General features: G+C 41.7%; 1 protein-coding gene across 19 annotated transcripts in view; it reads right to left on the bottom strand.

The window, feature by feature from the left end:
• The window catches only part of FER (FER tyrosine kinase), a 427220-nt gene that overhangs the window by 369022 nt on the left and 33427 nt on the right, over positions 1-24771 (bottom strand). For 15 of the 19 annotated variants that reach the window (XR_005225689.2, XM_037901518.2, XM_043547707.1 and 12 more), the window contains 2 exons: positions 23483-23618; positions 4263-4527 (listed from right to left, as the gene is read on the bottom strand). Coding sequence is in view for 18 of the 19 variants with exons in the window: in XM_037901518.2 (XP_037757446.1) it covers positions 4263-4469 (207 nt within the window). In the remaining variant the exon portion in view is untranslated. Of the gene's footprint in view, positions 1-4262; positions 4528-22669; positions 22751-23482; positions 23619-24771 lie in introns of all 19 variants that reach the window. The other 4 variants (XM_043547703.1, XM_043547702.1, XM_043547704.1 and 1 more) reach the window with 1 other exon arrangement.

Here is a 24771-nt window from a genome sequence, read left to right as displayed (position 1 = left end):
AATATGCTATTCTCAACTTTGTTGTCTAAAAAACTGTTGTATGGCATTGCTAGCACAGAATAGCTACTGCATTTCACCCCCTCAGAAATGCCAGCATTTTAGGTATAGCAATCACTCCAGTACTAAACTTGCACAGTATTTTATACCATAATATTTGGGATTCTATGGTATAAAAAAAATACACTTATTTAGCGGGAAATATTGAGTTCTAGTGTGAAGTATACTGTGTAAAAAACAAGATAAAAATATTAGACTCCCATGGTGTTTAAACTGAAAATCATTCTCTTAGTTAGACAAAATTAGAGTAAATAAGAAACAGAAATGACAAATATTGTAATAAATAGAAACTGACGTTTACAATAACTGAAGTAAAAGAAATGTTCAAAATACACTGATAAAGTGGCTGAATGGAAAAAAGAATGGGGACACTATAATGAAAAGAGAATTCTTTTGGGAGGGAAATCATATTGTTATAGACTATATCGCCAGAAGTGAACATTTTAATCGTTTTATCTGATGTCCTGTATAACACAGGCCATAGGACTTGCCTGAACCAACTCCAATATTCATTTAAAAACTTCCTGTGATGGGAAATCCACCACAACCCTCGGAAATTAACCTCACTATTAAAAATTTGTGCCTTATTTCTAATCTAAACTGGTCTAACTTCACCTTCCAACCACTGAATCTTGTTATACCTTTGTCTGCTAAATTGAAGAGCCCTCTAGTATCAAACTTCTGTTCCCCAAGTAAGTAGTTATAGACTATAATCAAGCCACACCTTAACTCTTTCTTTGTTAAACTAAACAGATAGAGCTCCTTGAGTCTTCAACTATAAAAACCAAACTGTTACCTACCTTTCATAAATGTTGTTCAAGATGTGCTGCTCACGTCCATTCCATGTTAGGTCTGGGCACGCCCACATGCACGGCTGCTGGACATTTTTCCCCTAGTGGTATCCGTAGAAAGTGACCATCACAGGTGGGCAAGAAGGAACAGAGGGCTCAGGGCCAGCAGCACTCCATATACCAGCACATTAGCACACAACTCCAGAGGGCACCAGAGCGAGCCCTATGGATACCACTAAAGGGAAAAATCTCCAGCAGCCGTGCACATGGGTGTGCACAGATCTAACATGGAATCGACAGGAGCAAGCACTCAAAGATGATTACATGTTTTCTAATTCTTTAATCCTTCTCCTGACTCTTCTCTGAACCCCCTCCAACTTAACATCCTTGAACTGTGGGCATCAGAATTGGACACAGCATTCCTGTAGCATCACACCAGTGCCTAATACACAGATAATATAATTTCCTTACTCCTACTCAGGATTCTCCTGTTTATACAACCAAAGATCACATTAGCCCTTTGGCCTCACTGTTACACAGGTAGTTCATGTTCAGCTGATAATCCACCTTAACCCCCTCATCAGAGTCACTGCTTCCCAAGACAAAATCTCCCCTCTTCCAAATATGGCCTACATTTTTTGTTCCTAGATGTATTGACTTTCATACTAAATTGCATATTATTTGCCTGCACCCAGTTTATTAAGCAATCCAGATCACTGTGAATCAGTGACCTGACCTCTTCATTATTCACCACTTCCTCAATGTTTATATCCTCTGCAACTTTATCAGTAACAGTTTTATATTTTCTTCCAAGTCATTGATAAAAATCTTTAGTATAGGGCCAACAACCAATCCCTGTGGAATCCCACTAGAAACACCTGCTCAGTGGTGAATCCCATTAACACTTACATTGAGACATACGAATTAGCCAGTTTTTATACATTTAATGTGTGCCATGTTGAATTTGCATTGTTCTAGTTTCTTAATCAAAATGTCGCATGCAGTCCCAAGTCAAATATCTTACAAAAACTTATTACATTAACACTTCCTTTATCACCCAAACTTGTAATCTCAACAAAATAGGCTATCAAGCTAATTTCATAGGATCCATTTTCCACAAACCTGTGTTGATTGGCTTTACCTATGTTACTCTCCCTTAATTCTTTATTGATCAAATCCTATATGAACCATTCCATTATTTTGCCCAGGATCAATGTCAAGCTAACAGGCCTATAACTACCCAGGTTGTCCCATTTACCCTTTTAAAATATGGCATAACATTTGATTTGTTCCAGTTTTCTGGAACTTCCCTAGACTTAATATTAATATTAACCAGTCCTGAGAGCTTCTTGGCCAGCTCTTTAAAACTCTCAGATGCAAGTTATCCAGACATGCTGATTTTTTTTTAAAAAAAAAAGTCTTGCTTTTGTAGCTGCTGTTCAATGGACAGGGAGTTGTGTAACCACACTCCTCTATAATCTTGGCTCTCTGCCCAAGGATGTCTAATTGTAGCAGCTGCATCAACCCCCTCAGTTTCTGTTGGAATGGAAAGTATTTCATATGTAGCAGTATCATATGATAGCAGTCCGGCTTTTTGCCAAACAGAGCAGAAATATTTACTGTACACTTCTGCCTTTTCTGTATTATTGACAAGTCTATCATTTCCATCTAGTAATGGACCAATATCATTTTTATAATTTCTTTTGTTCCTAACGTACTCGGAAAAACGCCTTCTTTCTGTCCTTAACTCTGATGGCCACAGATTTTTCTCCTTCCCTTTTTGCTTCCCTTATCAATTCGCTATAATTTCTAGCTTCCTATTTACATTGAAGACACTGTGTAAACACCATTAATTTTTCCAACAGCAGAGAAGTGGAAGCACAAACTCGGGGATCGGGGCATAGCAGAGGCATGTGGAGCTAGGAGCTGGGGTTGCCGCTTTCCAAGAGTCTGGTAGGGAGCCTGCCCCAATCCCACCAACCTCCTCACCCCAGCACCTGCAGCGCCCCCCCGGGCCATGTCTCCCCGCTCCCCAGCACCCGCGGCAGCCCTGGGCCATCCCCCACAGCACCTGCAGGGCCCCCTGGGCCGCCCTCCCGAGCCGCCTCCCCCTCCGCCAAGTTTTAGTCATGGGTATATAGTAAAAGTCATGGACAGGTCACAGGCCACGAATTTTTGTTTACTGCCTCTGACCTGGTCCATGACTTTTATTAAAAACACCAGTGACTAAAACATAGCCTTACTCATAAGTTAAGGTGTCATGAACTCTTTTTTTTTTTTTTTTTTTTTTTTTGGGGGGGGGGGGGGGTCAGTTGTTTCCATTAGTGCCTCGAAAGAGGGGAGGTTTACCCACTCTTTTTCTATCATGTGTGATTCAAGGATAGACAAAGGATAAGAAGCCTCTTGGTCACTTGTTCCAGTCCAATTCAGATTAAAAGTGATTTGGTGCCCACTGTGAAATAAGTGAGTTGCTCCAGTCCAGCGTTTTCAGCAGCGAGGTAAAGAACTGAAGAAGCCATTAAGACAGAGAATAGACCTCTCACTACCAAAGCAGTCGTAAGTCAGGCCTAAGGCTTATTAACAGGTGAAATGGGGACGCTTGCTTTGCCACTGCCGCTGCTGTACCTGTTTTGTATCTATTCAGTACATAATGTATGGTTTTTAACCTTTCATAAAAGTTTTTTTTTCATTTTAAACTGTATACAAAATACTATATTTAACAATATTACAATTATGAGAAGAAGTCTGAGAAACTTTGGTCTTAATTAATGCTTTGTTTTTACAACTACACACCATGGTGTGAATAATGGTCAGAATGTCAGCCTTAGCTCTGAATTTCCTGGCTTTTTTCTATTTTATCACAACCTGTACATTGTAAAAACAATAGTTTCTGTTTAACTCTTTAAAAAAAAAATCTTACTACAACACACTATAATCACAAAACCCCTAAACATAAGAATAGGTGGGTCAGCCCAGGGACTACAATACCAGAGCTCAAAATTAGGGATTCTAGCTTGGTCCACCTTTTTCAGTCCAAAAGGAGAGTTTGCATGATACACATTCCGCCCAGGAACTGCCGCACCTCACTTCAAACTCTTTACTAAAACTAACTCTCAAGAAGCTGCATAAGTGGAGTCCAGTGGGCACATGATTCACGTAGAATTATAGCTGGTCTAACCCAGAAGGAAAATTGGAAAGGTGGGAGAATAAAGTAGATGAAACACAAGGCTCAGAGTGGCTTAAGCAATCTACCCACAAAGGGACAAAAATACCACAGGACAATGACACACTTTTCAAGTTCATCTTTTAAGTTTACTTTATAACTAAGAAAAAAGGAGTTAACAGCCAACTACCTTTTCTATATAATTAAAACAATGACTCCCCAATTTCAATTTCTAAATAATGTTCTCTTACCTTGGATACATTGCTAATATAATCCAGCTGGGAAGTACTCTCTTTATCAACTTGATTACAAAGATTCTGTAACGTGGATGCATATTCTTTGTCACTTTTTACTCGCATGGCCATAAATTTCTTCACAGTTTCCAGTAGTCGTAACTCCCAATCTTGCAATTTTAACAAAGCATCATGAGAATACTTCAGGTCACTTCCAAACCCCATCTTTATAAGGCACTATATGTGCTATGGGCAACAATAGAGGTTCTTCTAGTCACCACATCTGCAGACAGAAAATTAATGAAAAATATATTGAAAGAGGAACCTATAAAATGTAATGATCACAAAATTATGACACATACTGAAATTTAAAGCAAGAAGCAACTATTTTAATTTAACCACTCATCTCTGAACTAATATAGTCAGTCAGCCACAATTTTCAACAGCAAGACTCAGCTCTGTCTTGCACAGTAACCACTTAGAAAACAGCTAGCAGAGGGGAAAGGCGGTCCTGGGGTTAAAGCACTAACCTAGGACTTGGGAGATCCAGTTTCAATTCGCTATTCCACCACAGACTTCCTGTATGAATTTGAGCAAACTGCTCAGTCTCTCTTATGCAGTCTTCTCCATCTGCATAAAGTACTACCGTAACGGTACTTCCCTATCTCACAGGAATGTTTGTGAAGATAAATATATTAAAAATTGTGAAGTTCTTCGATAATATGGCAAGAGGTCCATACAAGTACACAAGATATATTAAATTCCCAAACTAAATAGATTGATTTGATTAAATAGTTGAGACAAAGATCAATGGAAACAGACATATTACAAGACAAAAATCCCAGATTATCCTGCCTGACTCCTAGTATCCACAGAGCCTCCTTTCTTCACAGTACAGTGCTCCTGATAATCCACAAAATTCCTAATAATTAGTCAATTGTCAGGTGTTAACACTTTGGGAATCAGTTTCCAGAAGGCTAACAGCCATCTATAAACCCCCAAACACAATGTAAAAAGACTAATAAGGTTACAAAATCAAGTGCTCAAAAGTTCAGAAATGCCACCACTGCAACCTTAATTCAGCCCCTTTGTGAATATGCATTATGATACAGTCTTAGATTCAGTTGCAGCAGAGCCTTCCCAAAAGTGGGGGGTCCAGGGCCTGGCCCCATAAGGCCCCACCCCTCCTCTTCCCAACAGGGTCCTGCCTCACCCCTTCCCCCTGAGGCCCCTCCTCTTCCCTGTAAGGCCTGCCCCTACCCCACACCTTCCCCCAATTCCCCTCCTCCTCCCCCCAAGGCCTGCCCCCACACCCCTTCTTCCTCCAGAGGCTATGCCCCCAGCCAAGCCAGAGCAAGGCCAGGGAGCCCACCCCCCACCCAAGCAGGTGGGAGGGACCCAGGCTCCCCACTGTTGTCCGTGCGGCTCTTACTCCGGCCAGGGGGGCGGGGCTTTGGAGCTGCAGCCTGGCCATGGTAAGAGGCACGTGGGAAGCTATGGAGAGCCACGGCACAGATCCTCCACCTGCCCTGGACAGGGACACAGGCCAGGGGCTGCTCTTGGGCCCCCCCCAGCACTGCCGGCAGGTGGAGTGTCCACACACCTTCCACAACTGCCCAGGATCCCTGGCCTGGCTGCACCAGCTTCCTCAGGCGGAAGATGGGAAGAGGGCTAGATTCGCCACAGCAAAAAGTTGGAGGGCCACAGCTCCCTGCACCCCCCGAACCACCAACGTTCTGACACCACTGATTTGATTATATGATCACATACTATTTTTTCCCCACAGGATTCCTTGCTCATTCAGAAGGGATGGTGCTCACCGGATGGGTAAGAACTCAATATTTCTTTTATCCTAATCAATTTATGTGTTGCCTCATTCATTATTTACTGCACCCCATCCAAACTATGCACAGAATAAAGAATTAGTCAAGGTGGATAAAAATCAATGATTTTTTCTTTATTTAAATTGGATTTTTTGATAAAATGCTTTTTGAGGAAAAAAACCTATCTAAAGGTAGTGTTAATTAAGATACATTATAGCTCAAAGATATCTCACTGTTGAACGGGGATTATACATTTTAATTCTATAATATGAGACAATATTCATGTAACATTTAATAAAAGTTTTGGAAATGAGTTCCAGTAGTTCATGGATTAGGGACCCAATCTTATGGAGTTCCAGGGGCTTCTGTATAGATTATTTAGCTTAATCTTTCTATCTACCCAATGGGACTCAGTGCTCAATCTAGAAGATACCATCAGAGATGCTTAGTTTTGCAGTTCTCAAACTGTGGATTTGTGGCTCCAGAGATGTTTGTTAACAGCAAAAATGTTTTTAAATAATATAATATAATAAAATATAACATAATATATAGAGATGAGAAATAACAGACCTCAACCGTATTGTCCCTCTGCAAATTTGTGTACACAGAGTCAATCCCTTACCTCTCTCTATAAGTGCAAAGTTTCAAAAAGTTCAATGAATAGAAGATTGATTGTGCTGGAATAGATCTGGACAAGGAGAAGAAGTCTGGAGATAAATGTGAGAAGGGAGGGACAGGCAGTAGAAACAAAAGTGAAACTTTTAGCAGCATATTCCAGAAATCTTGAGGTCTTTCTGAGTGTACCCTTCATTGGATTTGAGATATACCAAACGATTCTCTCACTAGAAGGGAAAACCTATAATGGCACCAGGCCATAAGAGATTCCCAATTTTGGAATATTTTAAAGAAGTTCCTCTACCTGTGGGTAAGACAGGCATGCATGCAAAATGCAAACAGTGCAACAAAGAAATGCAAGGCCTGGTTTCCTGAATGAAACAACATCAAGAGAAGTGTTTCTTCTCAGGAGGAAGCTGCGTTGAAGATGATGAAAGGAACACGTCTGAACATGCAGGATCTTCAGGTTGGTAAATTTTTTTATTTCATACTTCTTTCTTAAGGACTGCTGGTCTTCCTACTGGACTATTCTTGAATTCTCATATTTGAGAAAAACATATAGTTTTTACTCTATAGTACTATCATTTTAGATGCAGTTGTGACAAAAAAAATAAATAGCTGTAATAGGCAGATCTTCCTTTTACAATTTCACCTTTAAAGTAGTACTGAGTGTCAGTGAATGCAATAAGTAATAATGAGCAGTATGCTAATAAAAATTAAATAAGTGCATTGACTTATTTTGTTTAGGAGAATCCATCCTCAACGTACAGGTTTCTGAAGACTATTCACCTTCAACATCACCATAATTTTCTATAGTTTCAGAGTTATCTGCCAATGATAGTGTTTCAGTCACATCATGTATGGCACACAGCCACAGTATATCACCTGTAGCAAAAAGAAAAAAAAAAAATCTCCATCATCCAGAAACAAGCATAGATAAGTTTATGATAAGAACCAGCAGATTACAAAAACAGGTAATTGATGAAAAAATTGTCCGGTTTGTTTATACAACAAACTCTCCTTTCCGTATGATTGAGAACTTACACTTCATTAACGTGGTTCAGACATTAAGATCAGGATACAGTCCACCCAAAAGAGCAGATGTTGCAAGCAAATGGCTGGATAAAGTGTATGAAAGGGAAATTGAGCAGTGTGCAAAAAGGTCTAGAGGGTGAAATTGTTAACCTGAGTCTTGATAGGTGGAGCAATGTCCACACAATCCTTTTGTATGTGCTTGTGTGACAACAGAAGAAGAAAGTATCTTCCTTACAGAAACAATTGATACATCAGGAAATGCACACACACAAGAGAACACTTATAAGTAGCAGCAGTAAAAGCTATAACAAACTGTGGAAAAAAAATTCAAATCCCTAGTACGCAGCTTGGTCACAGACAATGCTGCAAATGTATCCAAGATGAGAAGAAATTTAGAAGAGAGTTAAGAGAGTCCCAAGCTCACAACATATGGTTGCAGTGTTCATTTGATGCACCTCCTAGCCAAAGACTTCAGTGATCCAGAAATAAATGTTAATGTTGTTGAAATTGCAAAATATTTCCATAACAACCACTTTGCAGCAGCTGCTCTGAAAAAAATTGGAAGGAACCAAGCTAACTCTCCCACAAGACATGCGATGGAACTCAGTAGTGGACTGTTTTGAGCACATATCAAGAACTGGCCTAATCTGAGGACAAAATCATGAAAAATCAGATGGCACTGTCACAGCCAAAGTTCTCAACATTGGGCTTAAGAGAAAAGTTGACCACATGCTGACTACCCTGAAGCCTATTTCTGTAGCCTTGAACAAAATGCAGGGGGAAAATAGGTGTTTTATTGTTGACGCTGTTGAAATTTGAAAGGAACTGAGTGAGATCTTAAAAAGAGAAATATGCAATGACAGAGTTAAATTACAAGCATTAAAAAAAACCAATGGGACAAGCACTATCTCCAACTCATTTTCTTGCAAATATTATCAATACCTGGTACCAGGGTGAAACCTTAAATGCTGAAGAAGAGGAGGTGGCTATGACATGGACATCCAGCAATCATCCCTCCATAATGCCAACTACAATAAACTTCAGAGCTAAAGGTGAATGATTGAAGAAATATATGTTTGTTGATGATGTTTTAAAGAAATTCACACAAGTGAACTGGTGGAAGTCACTTAAGCACTTGGATTCACAGACTGTTGAAGTGATAATCTCACTTTTATCAGCCGTAGCTTCTTCTGCCGGTGTAGAAAGAATATTTTCTTCCTTTGGACTGATTCATTCCAAACTGAGAAATCGTTTGGGACCTGAAAAAATAGGAAAGTTTGTTTTTCTTTCCAGATTATGAACAAACAGGAAAATGAAGGCGAAGATGACTGAGTTAGCTGCAGAAGCCAATATTTTAAATTTCTCATATTGACCTGGCTGACATAGTCAATTTAATTTTTGTGGGGTTTTGTTTTGTTTTTTTAATATTTTATTTAACTATTTTAATTAAAAACAATTTTAACAAAAACAAACCTTATTTTAAAAAACTTGAATGTTTAAATTCAAAAAATCATATGCTTCTTTTGTTACAATATTATATGTTTGCTGTTGAAGAAAAAAATCCAGAATACATAACGTTGTTGTTTTAGTTAAATAAAACCATTTAAAATGTCTGTCTGGTGATGTTCTCCTCCTAATACAGCATGGCGAGAAAATCCTCCAAATATTAATGATTAATCTGTTGAATTGGAGATAGTTCACCTCCCAATGACTTCATACATATCTGCTTCAACTACCTTTGGTAAATGAAATAACCAAACAATCATTCATTTTCTGATACAGCTGTAAAACTAATCTGAAAAGTTTTCAAAATAGATCACTTTAAAAATGTACAGTGTGTACCTTCTAAAAATGAAATCTACATCTATCTCTGAGTTGTGAAGAATATTAAGGTTCTATTAAGGTTATAACCACCAACAAGAATGTACTTTTATGTAGAAATCCATGATTAAATCGAGTCTTCCTGACTAGTGATTTAAATCAATTTGATTTAAATCAAATCAACCCTGGGACTTCGATCTCCGAAACCCTCCTGGCCGAAGCATGTTGCTAGCAGCTTGAAGGGTGGGCCTGTCAGCTTTGCCAGGATGAGGTTTAGGTCCCAAGGAGGGTTCGGTTCCTTTATCTGAGGGAACATCCTCTCCAGGCCTTTGAGAAAACCAATTACCATTTCATACGAAAAGACCAATCTATTGTCAACCTTAGGGCAGATGGTTGAAATGGCCACCAGGTGGACCTTAACTGAAGAAAAGGGCCAGACCTTGTTGTTTCAAAAGCAGAGGGTACTACAAAATAAATTGCAATGAGGACTGTGTAGGTGGTACTCCGAGTTGAGAAGACCAGGTAGAGAATCATTTCCCTCTACCAGGTAAATTGCCTTGGTGTAGGTTTTTCTACTGCCTAATAGGATTCTATGAACCTGCTCCAAGCAAGCCTGCTCTTCAGGATTCAGCCATGAAGCTTCCAGCCCGACAAATGAAGAGAACTGAAGTTTGGGTGGAGCAGCTGACCATGGTCCTGGGTGATCAGATCAGGGTGCAGGGGGAGACGGATTGGGGGCTCCACTGGAAAGCTTCAGAGGGTGGTGAACAAGTGCTGTCTGGGCGACGCCAGGGTTATAAGGATGATCTTCCTGCTTGATCTTTGACAGAACCTTGTGGATTAATAGAATTGGGGAAAGGCAATAATAGAGGTGAGTTATCCAGGCCAACAGGTAAGGCATCCATAAGAGACCCCAGTCTGTGGCCCTGCAAGGAGCAAAACTGATGGCATTTCCTGTTGTTCTGGGTAGCAAACTGGTCTATAAGGGGAGTCCCCCACTTCTGGAAGATGATGTGCCTTGCCATGTCCAGTCAAAGGGACCATTTGTGGTGAGTGGAAAAGGACCTGCTGAGGCAATCCACAAGTTGGTTCTGTGTACCTGGCACATAAGATGCCTCTAGGTAGATGAAGTGTGTAATGCAGAACTCCCACAGTCAGACTGCCTCCTGGCACAGGGGGAAGAATGTGCTTCTCCCTGCCTGTTGATGTAGTAAATGGCGATTATATTGTCCATGAGAACTGAGACTGCCTTGTCTGTAATGTGGATTAAAAATGCCTTGGCAGGCCAGGCAGACTGCCCTGAGTTCCCAGATATTGATATGGATTGAGAGCTCGTCTTGAGACAACAGGTCACCCACGCAGATTATGCCTTGATTCAACCACCAAGTCAGTGAGTTGAGGGGAACATAAGTATCATGTCCAGATGATGTTGCGAGGGTGAATATACAGCGGCCAACCGGGCCTGGGAAGATCTGAGATGTACTCTCGCAGTTATACCACATATGTGCATAATGCCATGTGACCCAGAAGGCTCATGCATATTCGGACTGTCATGGTCAGATGTGCCTGAAGAGAGCTTATCAGAGTCGAGATTGAGCGAAAACGATCCTCCAGAAGAAGGGTCTTTGCCTGTACGGGAATCCCAAACCACCCCTATGAACTATATCCTTTGTACAGGGCTATGGGTAGACTTCTGGTTGTTTATTAATAGGCCCAACACCTGGAAGGTCGACTGGATGAAATGGATGTCGGATTCCACATGAGTTCTGGACCGGCCCTTGATTAACCAGTCGTCAAGATATGGGAAAATGTGAACTACCTTTCTCCTGAGGAAGGCCGCTACTACTGCCAGACATTTGGTGAAGACCTATGGGGCGGCTGACAGCCCGAATGGCAGAACTTCCAATTGGTAATGAGTCTGGTTCACGACAACTCTTAGGAACCTTCTGTGCTTTGGAAAAATCTATATGTGGAAGTATGCTTCTTTTAGGTCGAGTGCAGCACACCAATCCCCCGGATCTGGCAAAGGAATGATGGAAACCAAGAAGACCATGCAGAACTTTAATCTCTTTAGATCTCGTTGATTCACTATTCAGAGCTCCAGCCCACCCGTCAAGTAGGCTTTCCACCCAACAAGTCCCGCTTCTTGGGATCCTTCGCCTTGCGTGTGAGCCCTGCTTGACGCTCACAGTCCTTCTCACTGGTGGTTGCCACCCTTAGAAGACTGAGTGAAAGAGGGTGTGAGAACAGAAATTCACACCATTTAGCTGGCATGAAGTATTTTCGCTCCGTCCATTTAGCTGTAGGCAGGAGGGAGCCAGACGTCCGCAAGAGCACCTTAACTGGGTCCACGATCACCTTGTTAAGAGAGAGAGCCACTCTTGAGGGACCCGCCGCTGACAAGATGACTAATAGGCCATGAGTCACCTCTTTGACCACCTAGCCTTGGATACCCAAGTTCGAGGCCATACACTTTAATAAGTCCTGGTGAACCTTGTGGTCATTTTAGGATGGTGATACACTGGTAGCCACCAGTGTCTCATCTGGAGAAGAGGAGGAGGAGAAAGCTAAAGCCGGTTGCGAGGCCTCTGCCCCTTCATTCTATCTCCACTGAGACCTGTGAAACCTGCCCTTGAGGTTCGGCACTAGGCTCCGCACCGGAGTCTGGGTCTGGCATCTCACAGCACAGTACCGGAGGCACTCTACTTTCCGAGTCCATCAAGTATGAATGCCTCGAGATAGTGCCCTGGCCCAGGGGAAACCCCCATGGGTTCCAGAAAGGCCATTGCATGGTTGCTGGTCCCCATGGTCCCATAGACAGAGTGCTCAGCAGCACCATAGCACCAGATGTCCCAGCAGAATAAGGAGGGAAGTAGCTTGTGCAGTCACAGCAGCGTGGAGAGTAGGACTCCAATGAGGAAAACGAGCTGCAGCAAGGAGACCATGGCAGTGCCAACCCTCTCAGTGCTGGTGACTGGTGCCGAGGAAAAACCCAAGGCCAGGCTATCAAAGGGGGTTTTCCCCTAGAGTGTGATCACAGTGTCACGCAAAACCTGGGGGAGGGTTCTCTGATGCTCATTGAAACCAGCGCTATCGAGTCCTGGATCTCTGAGGCAGTGTGAGCAGGTTTCTAGCAGCCACAAATGCCTCTGCAGCGGACAGTATCACGAATTGCCCAGTACGCTGCCTGCCTGAACCGACCTGACAGATACCACTAAGGGAAAAAATTTCAGCAACAGTGCTTGGGGCATGCACACACCTACACTGGAATGGACACGTGTAAGTACTTCAACAATATCCTTCCTGCAATTCCGGGCCTCATTCACAACACAAATAAAAGTTAAGAACTGCCAGAGTTAAGGTGGACTGCTTGTCTTTGCAACCTTAGCATAATACTTTTACCATAGCTTTTAAGGATTTTATTTCCCAAGCTTTTTAAAAAGCAAACTCAAAAAGCAAAAATTTCATTGTGAGGAACCACACTGACCCCGATTTGAGTCATCAGCAGCATTGGGCTCTTTAGAACAATAGAACAGTCCTCTGCTGCTTGAGCTGAGTAACAGGTAACAGTAGAAGGTTGTTCTCCTTTATGTAGACCTGCCACTAGAGAGAGGGATAGGACACACACTTTGCCATTGGGTTTTCAGAGGTTTCGAGCCTCTCTCCAGTTCTTGCACATCTCTCTCTGCTGCTGCTAACCTCCTTGGCTCTGTCCCATCTCCCACCTGCTTCTATCCTCCCTCTCTGGTTCCTCCCCCTGCTCCGATCCTTCTCGCCTGCTCTTATCCTTACCACCCCTCCTGCTACCCCCTCAAGCCTCCCCATTTCCCCCACCCCCCCATTACAATCTTGGCCAGTTCCTGGCCTTGTCATCTCCCACTCACCCACATACTCCTATCAAGTCCCCCAACCCCTGGCTCCTATCCTCTCCATTTCCCTGGATCCTGCCCTTCTTCCACCCCCCTGCTCCTATCTTCCTGCTCCCTCTACTCTTGCCCCTGCCCCCCCAACTTCTATTCCTTCCCCCCTGAACTCTTGCCCATCGCCCCATCCTGTCTTGCATCTCTTCCCCAGTTGTTCACTTTTCTACATTCTAATCAAGCAGCTTCCTCCTTCTCCTCCATGAGCACAAGTCTCCCTGCTCTTCCTTCATATGCTCAGCACCAGGGTGGTCCAGAAGTCAGGAGGTGCAATTTCAAGACAAGTCCAGCTCAGCCTCTACAACCCTGGGCTGAAGCAGGCGTAGTCATTGCACATGTGCAATTCGGTCAGCACACAGGAACTATTGAGGAGGGAGAAATTGATCATGCTCAGTATAGACGAAATCCTCAGAGAATTTAGTCACCAAAACCCTAGCAAAACTCTGCTGAGCACATGTGGACTAACATTTGTCAAAGGCTTATAACTCGGCCAAATCTGGGCAAATTATCACAGGGACAGCAAAAGGCGCTTTCCTGAGATCAGAGCAACCTCTCCGCCAAATTTTATGTCAAAGCATAGAGAAGCTAGTGTTTCACAGTGAAACAGTTCTAACAATTGTTTTAACGTAGGCAAAACAACCTATTTCTCCATAACTTCATTCTCAGTAACAGCTGAACTGTTTAGCCAAAAGTTTCCACACACACACAAACACACACACACACACACATCATCAGCCTGAGGGAGACACACAGCATGGAAAATTTCAGCCCAAATCGTTTAAGTCTGGAAAAAATTATGAGCAACTGAAAACAGGGACTTAAAATGGAACATGTCAGAAAACCATTAACTACAAACATTGGTACCTCCATGGCCTATAATTACCAACCATATTACCCTTATATCACATATAAAGACAGACACCTGCAACAGGGTAACAGACTGACAATTTCCATGTTCTCAGTGTGAAAGACTTAAATGGAAGCTGTGGGGATTTGAAATTTGACATTCCTGTCAGTCGTCACCAAAAGGCACAACAAACCATTTTTAAAATTTATATTCATTTCTTCTATGAAGCTGTCATGTCAGGTATGAGCCCTCCAGGTTGGAGAAGTTAAGGACATAAGTCACCAGGTCTATCTGGCAAATTTTAGCTAAGAATATTGTTGATGGTGAGGGACTATGCCACAGGCAGCAACACTAATGACATGTCCATCTAATGGTAGAGTCTTTAAAATAATATTCATCATTAGGCTTGGCAGAATTCAATTTTTATTTTTAAGCACGTTTCTAAACTTATTGGCAAATTTTCACAGTTTTAGTAAAGTATTGGAGGGGTCAAACAATTATTTAATGATATTTACCATAGATTCAAAAAGTTAAAGCTTTTAACTGTTAAAAACACAAATTCTCAACATCACATCAAAAATATCCTTAAATCTAATAATCTATTAAGGAGGACTTCTCCTACTTTGCTGATCTATAAATTTTGATTATTAATGGAAGCAGTTTTTAATTAGTTTGTGCATGTATGGTGAAATTAATGTTTTTTGACATTTAATGATAAAAATTTAATCCTTCCAAGCCTATTCATAATCATCTTCATTTTCATATTTTTACACAGAAAGGTTGAGAAGTATGAATCCTCTAACCTTTTAAAAACCCAGGAGTTTTATTAACATGTATGGAAGGGAATGAAAACCTTTAGCCATCTAGTTATTAGGAAGACTGATAGCTCCATTTTTTATTCTGAGTACCCTTTAAACCTGTATCTACTTATGCAGGCTAGGCTCTTAGCTGGAGTATCTTTTCTCTACCACAATCACAAAAGATGAGGCTGGATGTTGAAGTTCAGGTTGAAAGCTGTTCTACATTCTTCTTTGTATTTTTTTCTAGCAGAACTCTGCCTTTTTCCAAAAAAGTTCTTGCTGTCATGGTAGGTCAGCAGGCTTCTGCTGAGCCTCCTAATGGAGACCTAAAAGTTTGCAAATGAGTAGGCCAAAAGCCTGATAAGAGTAGGGTGGAGTAGGACAGAAGTCTCCTTGCTAAAGCATTACTAGTTTGAATTGTTCAAAAATACAACCCCTGCCCCCATCATGCAGAGGTCTGGGCACAAGCATATGAATTAAAATATACATATATATATATATATACATACATACACACACACACACACACACACACATATATATTTTGTACTCTGGTCTCTGTTTTAGATCATCCTGAGCCTTCCATTCCAGAAAAAGATGAAGAAATATAAATTACTTTTTCAGAAGTCATCAAATTCCATTCTGAAAGCCTAACAGGGAAAACAGGTTCCAAAGTGGAAGATTCTTAATTCAGACAGCCCTGCCTCCAGACCCCTCCCAATTAAATTAAGGGGCTGTTAGGATCAGCTGAAGTGCTTATTATTAACTGCTGAAGTATTGCAAGGGCCCAGATGCAGTCAGTCAATGAGGATACCCATGTCCTAAACCATGTAGGACTTTACAGGTTAAAACCCATACATTTTATTGCACAGGAAAACAAACTGGAGCAAGTGCAGATCATGGAGCAGTAGTATGATGTGAGAAGAGCTGTGAAACAAATGAATCGCCACATTCTGCAAAAGCTGAAGTTCCTGGATGGTGGTAAGGCGTAGCCCCAAATAAAGAGCATTACAGTAACACAGCGTTCAAGGAGACAATACTAGGGGTAGTTATATACAAAACTTTTTTTTTCAAGTTTGGTATTCCCCTGCTCAGGGTGCCACAAATGATTACATCATTTCTAATGCTTCATTCAATGCCCCTGAACTTTGTTTAATAAAAACTCACTAACATCAATGACTTGAGAAACATACAGAATACCAGAGTTTGTGAAACAGAGAATAAGCAAAATAACTATTTCCTTCAAAATAAACAAACAAAAACAAAATAAGGATATCAGTAGTTAACATTACATTTGTAAAAATAAATAAATTATAGAACAATGCTTTGAGATAATATGTAAGAATACCTAAAGTATGCTGATGATCTGGTCATACTGTCACCTATGGAAACTTTCTAAAATATATGTGCCCTATTGATCAACCTTGTAAAGACAAACCTTGATTTCAGAAAGAGACCCAAAACAACCAAAACAGAGTAAAATGAAGACTGAACAAATACCTGAGGCTCGTAATAAACGCATAAAATAACATGACACTGGCTATAAAAGCACTTCAAGAAAAAGCATTGTGGTGGGCCTTTAACACCAAAAAGGAACCAATACCACTACTGTCACACAACCATGACAGTTCAAACCAATCCATTCTACTTTATGGGAGTGAAGTCTGAAATCCAACCTTAACTGACTCCCAACACACACCCTTACGTGCACAGGAACCCCAGCAGCAACACTGCAATAAAGGCAGAGCAGAGTTCCCCTCCTAATAAACATAAAGAAAAGAATATTGAATTTCTGGTTTCATGTCAACCAGGGCAGCAAACTCTACTCTACTCCAAAGCACTAGAGAATCCAAAATTAGATCAAAATGAAAGCCTGATCCACTCATATAGATCTCTGGTCCCAGGGCTCAACAACTCTAACCTCCTGACCACTGGAGCAAAGAATGCTACCCAAAAGCAAAAAATGCTCAAGTGCTAGACCAGCACCTAAAACACTAATATACAAGTTATTGGGAAGAACAAATTTAAAAAAAAAAAAAAAAACACAGCAACAAGCTCGAGGAGAATTATCATGGTAGCAGAGTAGCACACAACTGTGAAATGTTGCAAAACTAAACGCATATTCCCACCAAATGCAGAACCAGCGACAATAAACTAGAGGTAGAAATTGAGAGGCACAAAGCACAGTGTAAATCCAGAAAGGAATGACTGTATGGCCAATGTAACAGAGGGAAGATTGAGACCGGAAGGCACTCTCTAGTCCAAATTGTAGAATATGAAAAAATTCACAAAAATTTGTCCTCAGGTTATCAGAAATCATAAAAGATTTTGCCTCAAAAAGTGATGACAAAAAACTGTCTGACCTTGGGAGAAAAAAGAGAAATGGCAAAGATGGCATTACGCTACATACAATCCGAGTAAGAATGGACAATAAAGACAAATGGACACAGGAATATTCTCTTCCATTAATGTCTAACTTGGAAATTCCACCCCATCCAGTCACATTCAAATTTGGTCATGATTCAGGACCTCAAAGCCTAAATATTGCTATGTACTGTACCCAGAGATGAGACCACCAGCCTTAAGAAAGCTCTAATGGATGCACACCCATTTTATGGTTGCTATACATATTTTGGTAGTGCCCAAATGTGATTTAGAAGTTTCCAGACACAGAGAACCATAATCGTGGTGTGAAAGACAGAAACATGGGCCCTGGTTCAGATCAAGTATATCAATAGCTATCTAATACGATATTCTGTCTCTGACAGTGGCCAATACCAGATGCTTTAGGGAAAGGTGAAAGAAACCCACAGTAAGAAGATATGGGATAATCTGAGCCCATCCTTATAGGTCTCATCCTAATCCTCTAATAGACATTGTCTTCAGACCTAAAGCAAGAGGTTTAATATCCCTTCCAAAGTTTGTCATCATTGTTATAACAACTCTGAATATTCCCTATATCTATCTAGATATCAGATCCATTCATGAATTTTGATAAATTCTTAGCCCCAATTATTTACCATGGCAATGAGTTCCACACTTTAATCCCACATTGGGTGAAAAGTATATCCTATTCTCAGTTTTGAACTTCCCACCTTTTAATTGCACTGAGTATCACTGTGATATTCAAGGCCCTCCTGCTGGAGGCCTCAGGGTTCTGCCACACCCATCCCAGGAAAGGAGCAGTGGAGAGGTGGTTGAGGAAGCAACCAGAGGGGCTGCTGGAACGGTCGATCAGGGGCCAGGAGAACTCTATAAAAAGGAGCTGCAGAACAGAGCAGCAGTTAGTTGCAGCCTGGAACTGGAGAAGAAAGGACTGCAGGCCTGGCTGCCTGGAAGAGCAGGAGGGCCACGGACAGATCAGTCTGCTGGCAGGGACCGGGGGAGTGAGAGGCTCATGCAGGGTGGATTTGATTTCAATCAAATTGATTTAAATCATGATTTAAATCACAAGTCAGGAAGACTCAATTTAATCATGGATTTCTACATAAAAGTGCATTCTTGTTGGTTGTTATAACTTTAATACATGTTCTTCACAACTCAGAGATAGAGGAGACCCAAACTGGATCTCATCTACGGCCTGCTGCCATTATAGGTTTTCCCTTCTAGTGAGAGAATAGTATGGTAGATCTCAAATCAATGAAGGGTACACACTCAGAAAGACCTCAAGACTTCTGGAATATGCTGCTCAAATAGTTTCACTTTTGTTTCTACTGCCTGTCCCTCCCTCTCACATTTTTCTCCAGACTTCTTCTCCTTGTCCAGATCTATTCTGGCCCAAACAATCTTCTATTCATTGAACTTTTTGAAACTTTGCACTTTTAGAGAGAGGTAAGGGATTGACTCTGTGTACACAAATTTGCAGAGGGACAACAGAGTCTCTTACGTCTCACCTCTATATACTATTTATGTATTTATTTGCTGTTAACAAGCATGTTGTCTCTGGAGACACAAACCCAAAGCTTGAGAACAGCAAAACTAAGCATCTCTGATGGTATCTTCTAGATTGAGCACTGAGTCCCATTGGGTAGACAGAAAGATTAACCTAAATAATCTATACAGAAGCCCCTGGAATTCCATAAGATTAGGTCCCTAATCCATGAACTATTGGAACTCATTTACAAAACTTTTCTTAAACATTACATGAATATATTGTCTCATACTATAAAATTAGAATTTATATTCCCTATTCCACGATGAGATATCTTTGAGCTATAATGTAGCTTAATTAAAACTATCTTTAGATGGGTTTTTTCCTCAAAAAGCATTTTATTAAAAAAATCCAATTTAAATAAAAAAAATCCAATTTTTTTTTTAAATCATTGATTTTTATCCACCCTGGGCTCATGGCTGGCTCCTAGGAAGGAGCCAAGGACAGTCTGCTGGCGTGGAGCATTGAGGGAGCTCCTGGCTGTCTGCAGGAACTGAGCCTGGGGAGGACCACAGGAAGATAGCGTTTCCAGGGAGGAAGCCCTGGGAATGCGGCCCCATACCAGGGCTGGACTGGCTTAAAGACCCTGGACATACCCAACCAGGATGGCTGACCCAATTACAGTCCCCTTGTTCTTAGGTTTGGGGTGGGAGAGGGAAAGAACAGAAAAGCCCCATCTACCTTCTCTATGCTATTCATTATTTATATACTTTTATCAAGTCCCTTCTTATTCATCTCCTTTCTAAAATACACAATCCTGATTTTTTCAAGCTCTTTTCATACAAGAGTTTTTCCATGCCCTTGATCATACTCACAGCTCTTTTCTAAACCCACTCCAGTTCTAAAATATCCTTTCTGAGATCAGACAGCCAGTATTGCATGAAATATTCAAGATGGGGCCACATCATTGATTTATATAATTATTCTCCAATCCATTCCTTATGCATACTAAAATAGCTTGTTAGCTTTATGACTGCAGCTGTCCATTGAGATATCCATGACAACATCCCAGTATTTACAGCAACACCACATCAAATGATAGCACTTTAGGCTTCAAGTTCAAGGCTTTGGTACTGATCCTCACAACCATCCACAGGAGCTATACAATTTACTTGAGGCAAAATCTACTGACCACTATACTTACCTACATGCCTCCAGCTTCCATCCAGGACACATCACACTATCCATTGTCCACAGCCCAGCCCTAAGATACAACCACATTTGCTCCAATCCCTCAGACAGAGACAAACACCTACAAGATCTCTATCAAGCATTCTTAAAACCACAATACCCACCTGGGAAATGAGGAAACAGATTGACAGAGCAAGACGGGTACCCAGAAGTCACCAACTACAGAACAGGCCCAACAAGGAAAATAACAGAACACCACTGGCCATCACGTACAGCCCCCAGCTAAAACCTCTTCAGCGCATCATCAACGATCTACAACCTATCCTGGAAAACGATCCCCCACTCTCACAGGCCTTGGGAAGCAAGCCAATCCTTGCTAACAGACAATCCCCCAACCTGAAGCAAATACTCACCAGCAACTACACACCATACCACAGAAACACTAACCCAGGAACCAATCCCTGTAACAAACCCTGTTACCTTTTCTGTCCCCATATCTACTCTAGCGACACCATCATAGGACCCAACCACACCATCAGAGGCTCATTCACCCATACATCTACTAATGTGATATATGCCATCATGAGCCAGCAATGCCCCTCTGCCATGTACATTGGCCAAACCAGACAGTCTCTACGTAAAAGGGTAAATCGACACAAATCAAACATCAGGAATGGTAACATACAAAAGCCAGTAGGAGAATATTTCAATCTCCCTGGACACTCAATAGATTTAAAAATAGCCATTCTTAAACAAAAAAAACTTCAAAAACAGACTTCAAAGAGAAACTGCAGAGCTACAATTCATTTGCAAACTTAACACCATCAATTTGGGCTTGAATAGGAAGTAGGTGTGGCTGGCTCACTACAAAAGAAATTTTCCCTCTCTTGGTATTGACACCTCCTAATCAATTACTGGAGTGGACCACATCCACCCGGAATCAATTGGCCTTCAACACTGGTTCTCCACTTGTAAGGTAACTCCCGTATCTTCATGTGCCAATATATATTTATGCCTGTATCTGTAATTTTCACTCCACACATTTGAAGAAGTGGGTTTTTTACCCACAAAAGCTTATGCCAAAATAAATCTGTTAGTCTTTAAGGTTCCACCGGACTCCTTGTTGTTTTTCCACTAAAACAACGTAACTGATGATCGAAAACGTGAAACTAGTAAGGGAGGGAGACAGACTTTTCTCACTATCTGGCCCACAACTATGAACTTCACTCCCACAACACTTAAGAATGATCATGAAACTGCTGGAATGTAGGACACACTCCTTTGACTCTGCTTTTCCACAATAACCACCTATTCAAAGCATTATCTGCATTATAAAGAAAAAAATTCCAATTGTAAATAACAAACATTTGCTTAACTTTTGACTGTGCCCTTTCTTCCTTAGCTTTCCTATGTCACTTGTAATCTTAAAAGAGTAAGCTCCTCTGGGCAGGGACCATTTCACATTATATATTTGGGCAGCGCCTATCACAAAGGGACCACGATCCTGTTCAGGGCCCTCTAAGGGTTGCCAACTTTCTAGTTGCACAAAACCAAACACCCTAGCCCCGCCCCTTCCCTGAGACCCAGACCCCCCGCTCACTACATTCCCCCTCCCTTAGTGGCTCACTGTCCCCCACCCTCACTCACTTTCACTGAGTGGGGGTAGGAGCGTGGGAGGGTTTGGGGTGCTGGCTCTGGGAATGAGGAGTTTGGAGTGTAGGAGGCGGTCCAGGCTGGGGGGGTGTGGGCTGAGGGATGAAGAGTGCGGGAGGGGGCTGCAGGTTGAGGCAGAGGGTTGGGGTGCAGGAAGGTGTACGGGCTCTGGGGTGGGACCAGGAACGAGGGGTTCGGAGTGTAGGAGGGGGGGTTGTGGTAGGCTTACCTCAGGTTACCAGTCAGCAGCACAGCAAGGTTAAGGTAGGCTCCCTTAACCCCAGAAGCACGCACCCCAGAAGCAACCAGCAGGTCCAGCTCCTAAGCAGTGAGGCCAGGAGGCTCCACACTCCGCTCTTGCCCGCAGGCACCGCCCCACCCAGTTCCCCTTGGCCGGGAGTATGGAGCCGGTGCTCAGGACATGGACAGAGTGCAGAGCCCCGTGCCCCGCCCGCCTTGGAGCCAGACCTGCTGGCCGTTTCCGGAGCGCAGCGGTGTACCAGCCAGGACAGGTAGGGACTAGCCTGCCTTAGTACCGCAGCACCACCAACCGGATTTTTAATGGCCCACTCAGTAGTGCTGAGCGGAGCCAGCAGGGTCCCTTTTCGACCAGGTGTTCCAGTCAAAAACCGAACACCTGGTCACCCTAGGCCCTCTAGGAGCCACTGTAATACAAACATTCTAAAAACAAAACAAGAAACAAGAAATTCCTTCCACTTGGGAGATGGACAAAAAAGAATCCCATATGTTTCTTTTTAGAAAAGTACTACATTGTACCATTGTCATAAATATAAAGGGACGGGTAAACCCCTTTAAAATCCCTCCTGGCCAGAGGAAAAATCCTCTTACCTGTAAAGGGTTAAGAAGCTAGGATAACCTCGCTGGCACCTGACCAAAATGACCAATGAGGAGACAAGATACTTCCAAAAGCTGGGGGGAGGGAAAAACAAAGAGTCTGTCTGTGTGATGCTTTTGCCGGGGACGGAACAGGAATGGAGTCTTAGAATTTAGTAAGTAATCTAGCTAGATATGTGTTAGATTATGATTTCTTTAAATGGCTGAGAAATTAAGCTGTGCTGAATAGAATGGATATTCCTGTCTGTGTGTCTTTTTGTAACTTAAGGTTTTGCCTAGAGGGATTCTCTATGGTTTGAATCTAATTACCCTGTAAGGTACTTACCATCTTGACTTTACAGAGGTGATTCTTTTTTACTTTTTCTTCTATTAAAATCCTTCTTTTCAGAAACTGAATGCTTTTTCATTGTTCTTAAGATCCAAGGGTTTGGGTCTGTGGTCACCTGTGCAAGCGGGGTGCAAGGGTTGGGAGGATTTTGGGGGGAAAGACGTTTCCAAACAAAGCTTTCCTAATAAATAAACCAGATAAATGTTTGGTGCTGGCAGTGGAAGTCCAAGGGCAAAGGGTAAAATAAATAGTTTGTACCCTGGGGAATTTTTAACCTAAGCTGGTAAAAGTAAGCTTAGGTGGTTTTCATGCAGGTCCCCACATCTGTACCCTAGAGTTCAGAGCGGGGAAGGAACCTTGACAACCATAAACTGGAATGGTGGAAAATTATGAGATGACAAATTTTACGATGACTAAGGGTAAAGTGACCAGCTGACTTTCAGCTCAGGCTTACTAGCAGAAGGTAAAAGTTCACATACCTTTTTAAGTGTTGATGTTCTACAGAGATATCCTTAATCCTCCGGTCCAGTGTTCAAATCTTCTGACTGTTCCTTTTTTCCACCTCTCCTCTTTTTTTTAATTTTTTTTAAATGTTCTTTAAATTCCCAAGGAACTCTGTGTAAAAACAGACATTTATTTTTTCATCTATTTTACTGCACTCTTTAGTCCTTTACAATAATTTAAACTTCAACCAGATCCTTTACATTTTCAGGTTGTTTCATGTCTTCAACTGATAAAGGGCTTGGAGGAAACAGAAGGAGCAAAGATTTCTGTAATGACCAGGAGCCATATTCTGCCACCGGTTTCTATACAGAACTCCAAGTGAAGAAAACAGTTTTGCTTTTATATATATATGTCACAGAATAGTTAAAATAGCTAGACTGTCTGAATTTACTGGAAGTAGAGAAGCTTATTTACATTTTTGGGGGGCATTTACATTCATTAATTTACAATAGAAGTGTGCAAAGAGCAACTCCTTACCCCATCCTCAACAATATACACAGGATGTATATATACACACTTCCATGCTGCTTTGGCTTTACAGTAACTCATACACTGTAACACAAACACTTAAGGCTAAATTTCCTTCTCAAGACTGGAGTTTCCCTCCATAACCTCCTCTCTCCTAATGCCCTCTGCTAAGAGAGAGCATTCCACCTCCTTCATTTCCTGATAAGCCACTTCACCAACATGAATCTCCAGAAATTACCCTGAACAGAGTTTTAGCATTCAGCAGAAGAGCCCTGCATTCCTACATAGGGTCTTAGAATTTGCCACTCTACTAAAGACAGACCACTTATTTAGCATACACACACCACAGTAATTGACAAAAAATTATGTATATAGATTTGTATAATTTTGAGTGTGTTTACAAACTGCATGGGATAGACATATTCAAATGGCATGTGTCAAATATATATTACATACTTTAAGTGTTGCATAATATCACAATTATACCAAAACAAAGATAAATCTTGACTAGGATTTTCAAAGGAGCCTAAGGTTCTTATGCACCCAGCTCTCAAGTCTCCTTGGCAATCCCAGACTGAGTGCATTTCCCATTGCTAGTTCTAGTTTAGCCATTAATTACCATCATCCAATATTTGCATTACAGAAGCACCAAAGATCAGGGCCCCACAGTGCTGCTGCCTCATGCTGCTGTACAATGGTATAAAGAGCAGAGCCGCCCCTCCTCTACTCAGTTCCTTCTTACTGGATAGACTTCAATACAGAAGGGAAGGAGGGTCATGGAATGGACATGTGCGTG

The sequence above is a fragment of the Chelonia mydas genome, chromosome 5, assembly GCF_015237465.2.
Source record: "Chelonia mydas isolate rCheMyd1 chromosome 5, rCheMyd1.pri.v2, whole genome shotgun sequence".
Lineage (NCBI taxonomy): Eukaryota > Metazoa > Chordata > Testudines > Cheloniidae > Chelonia > Chelonia mydas.
This window is presented reverse-complemented; position numbering and strand designations above follow the sequence as displayed.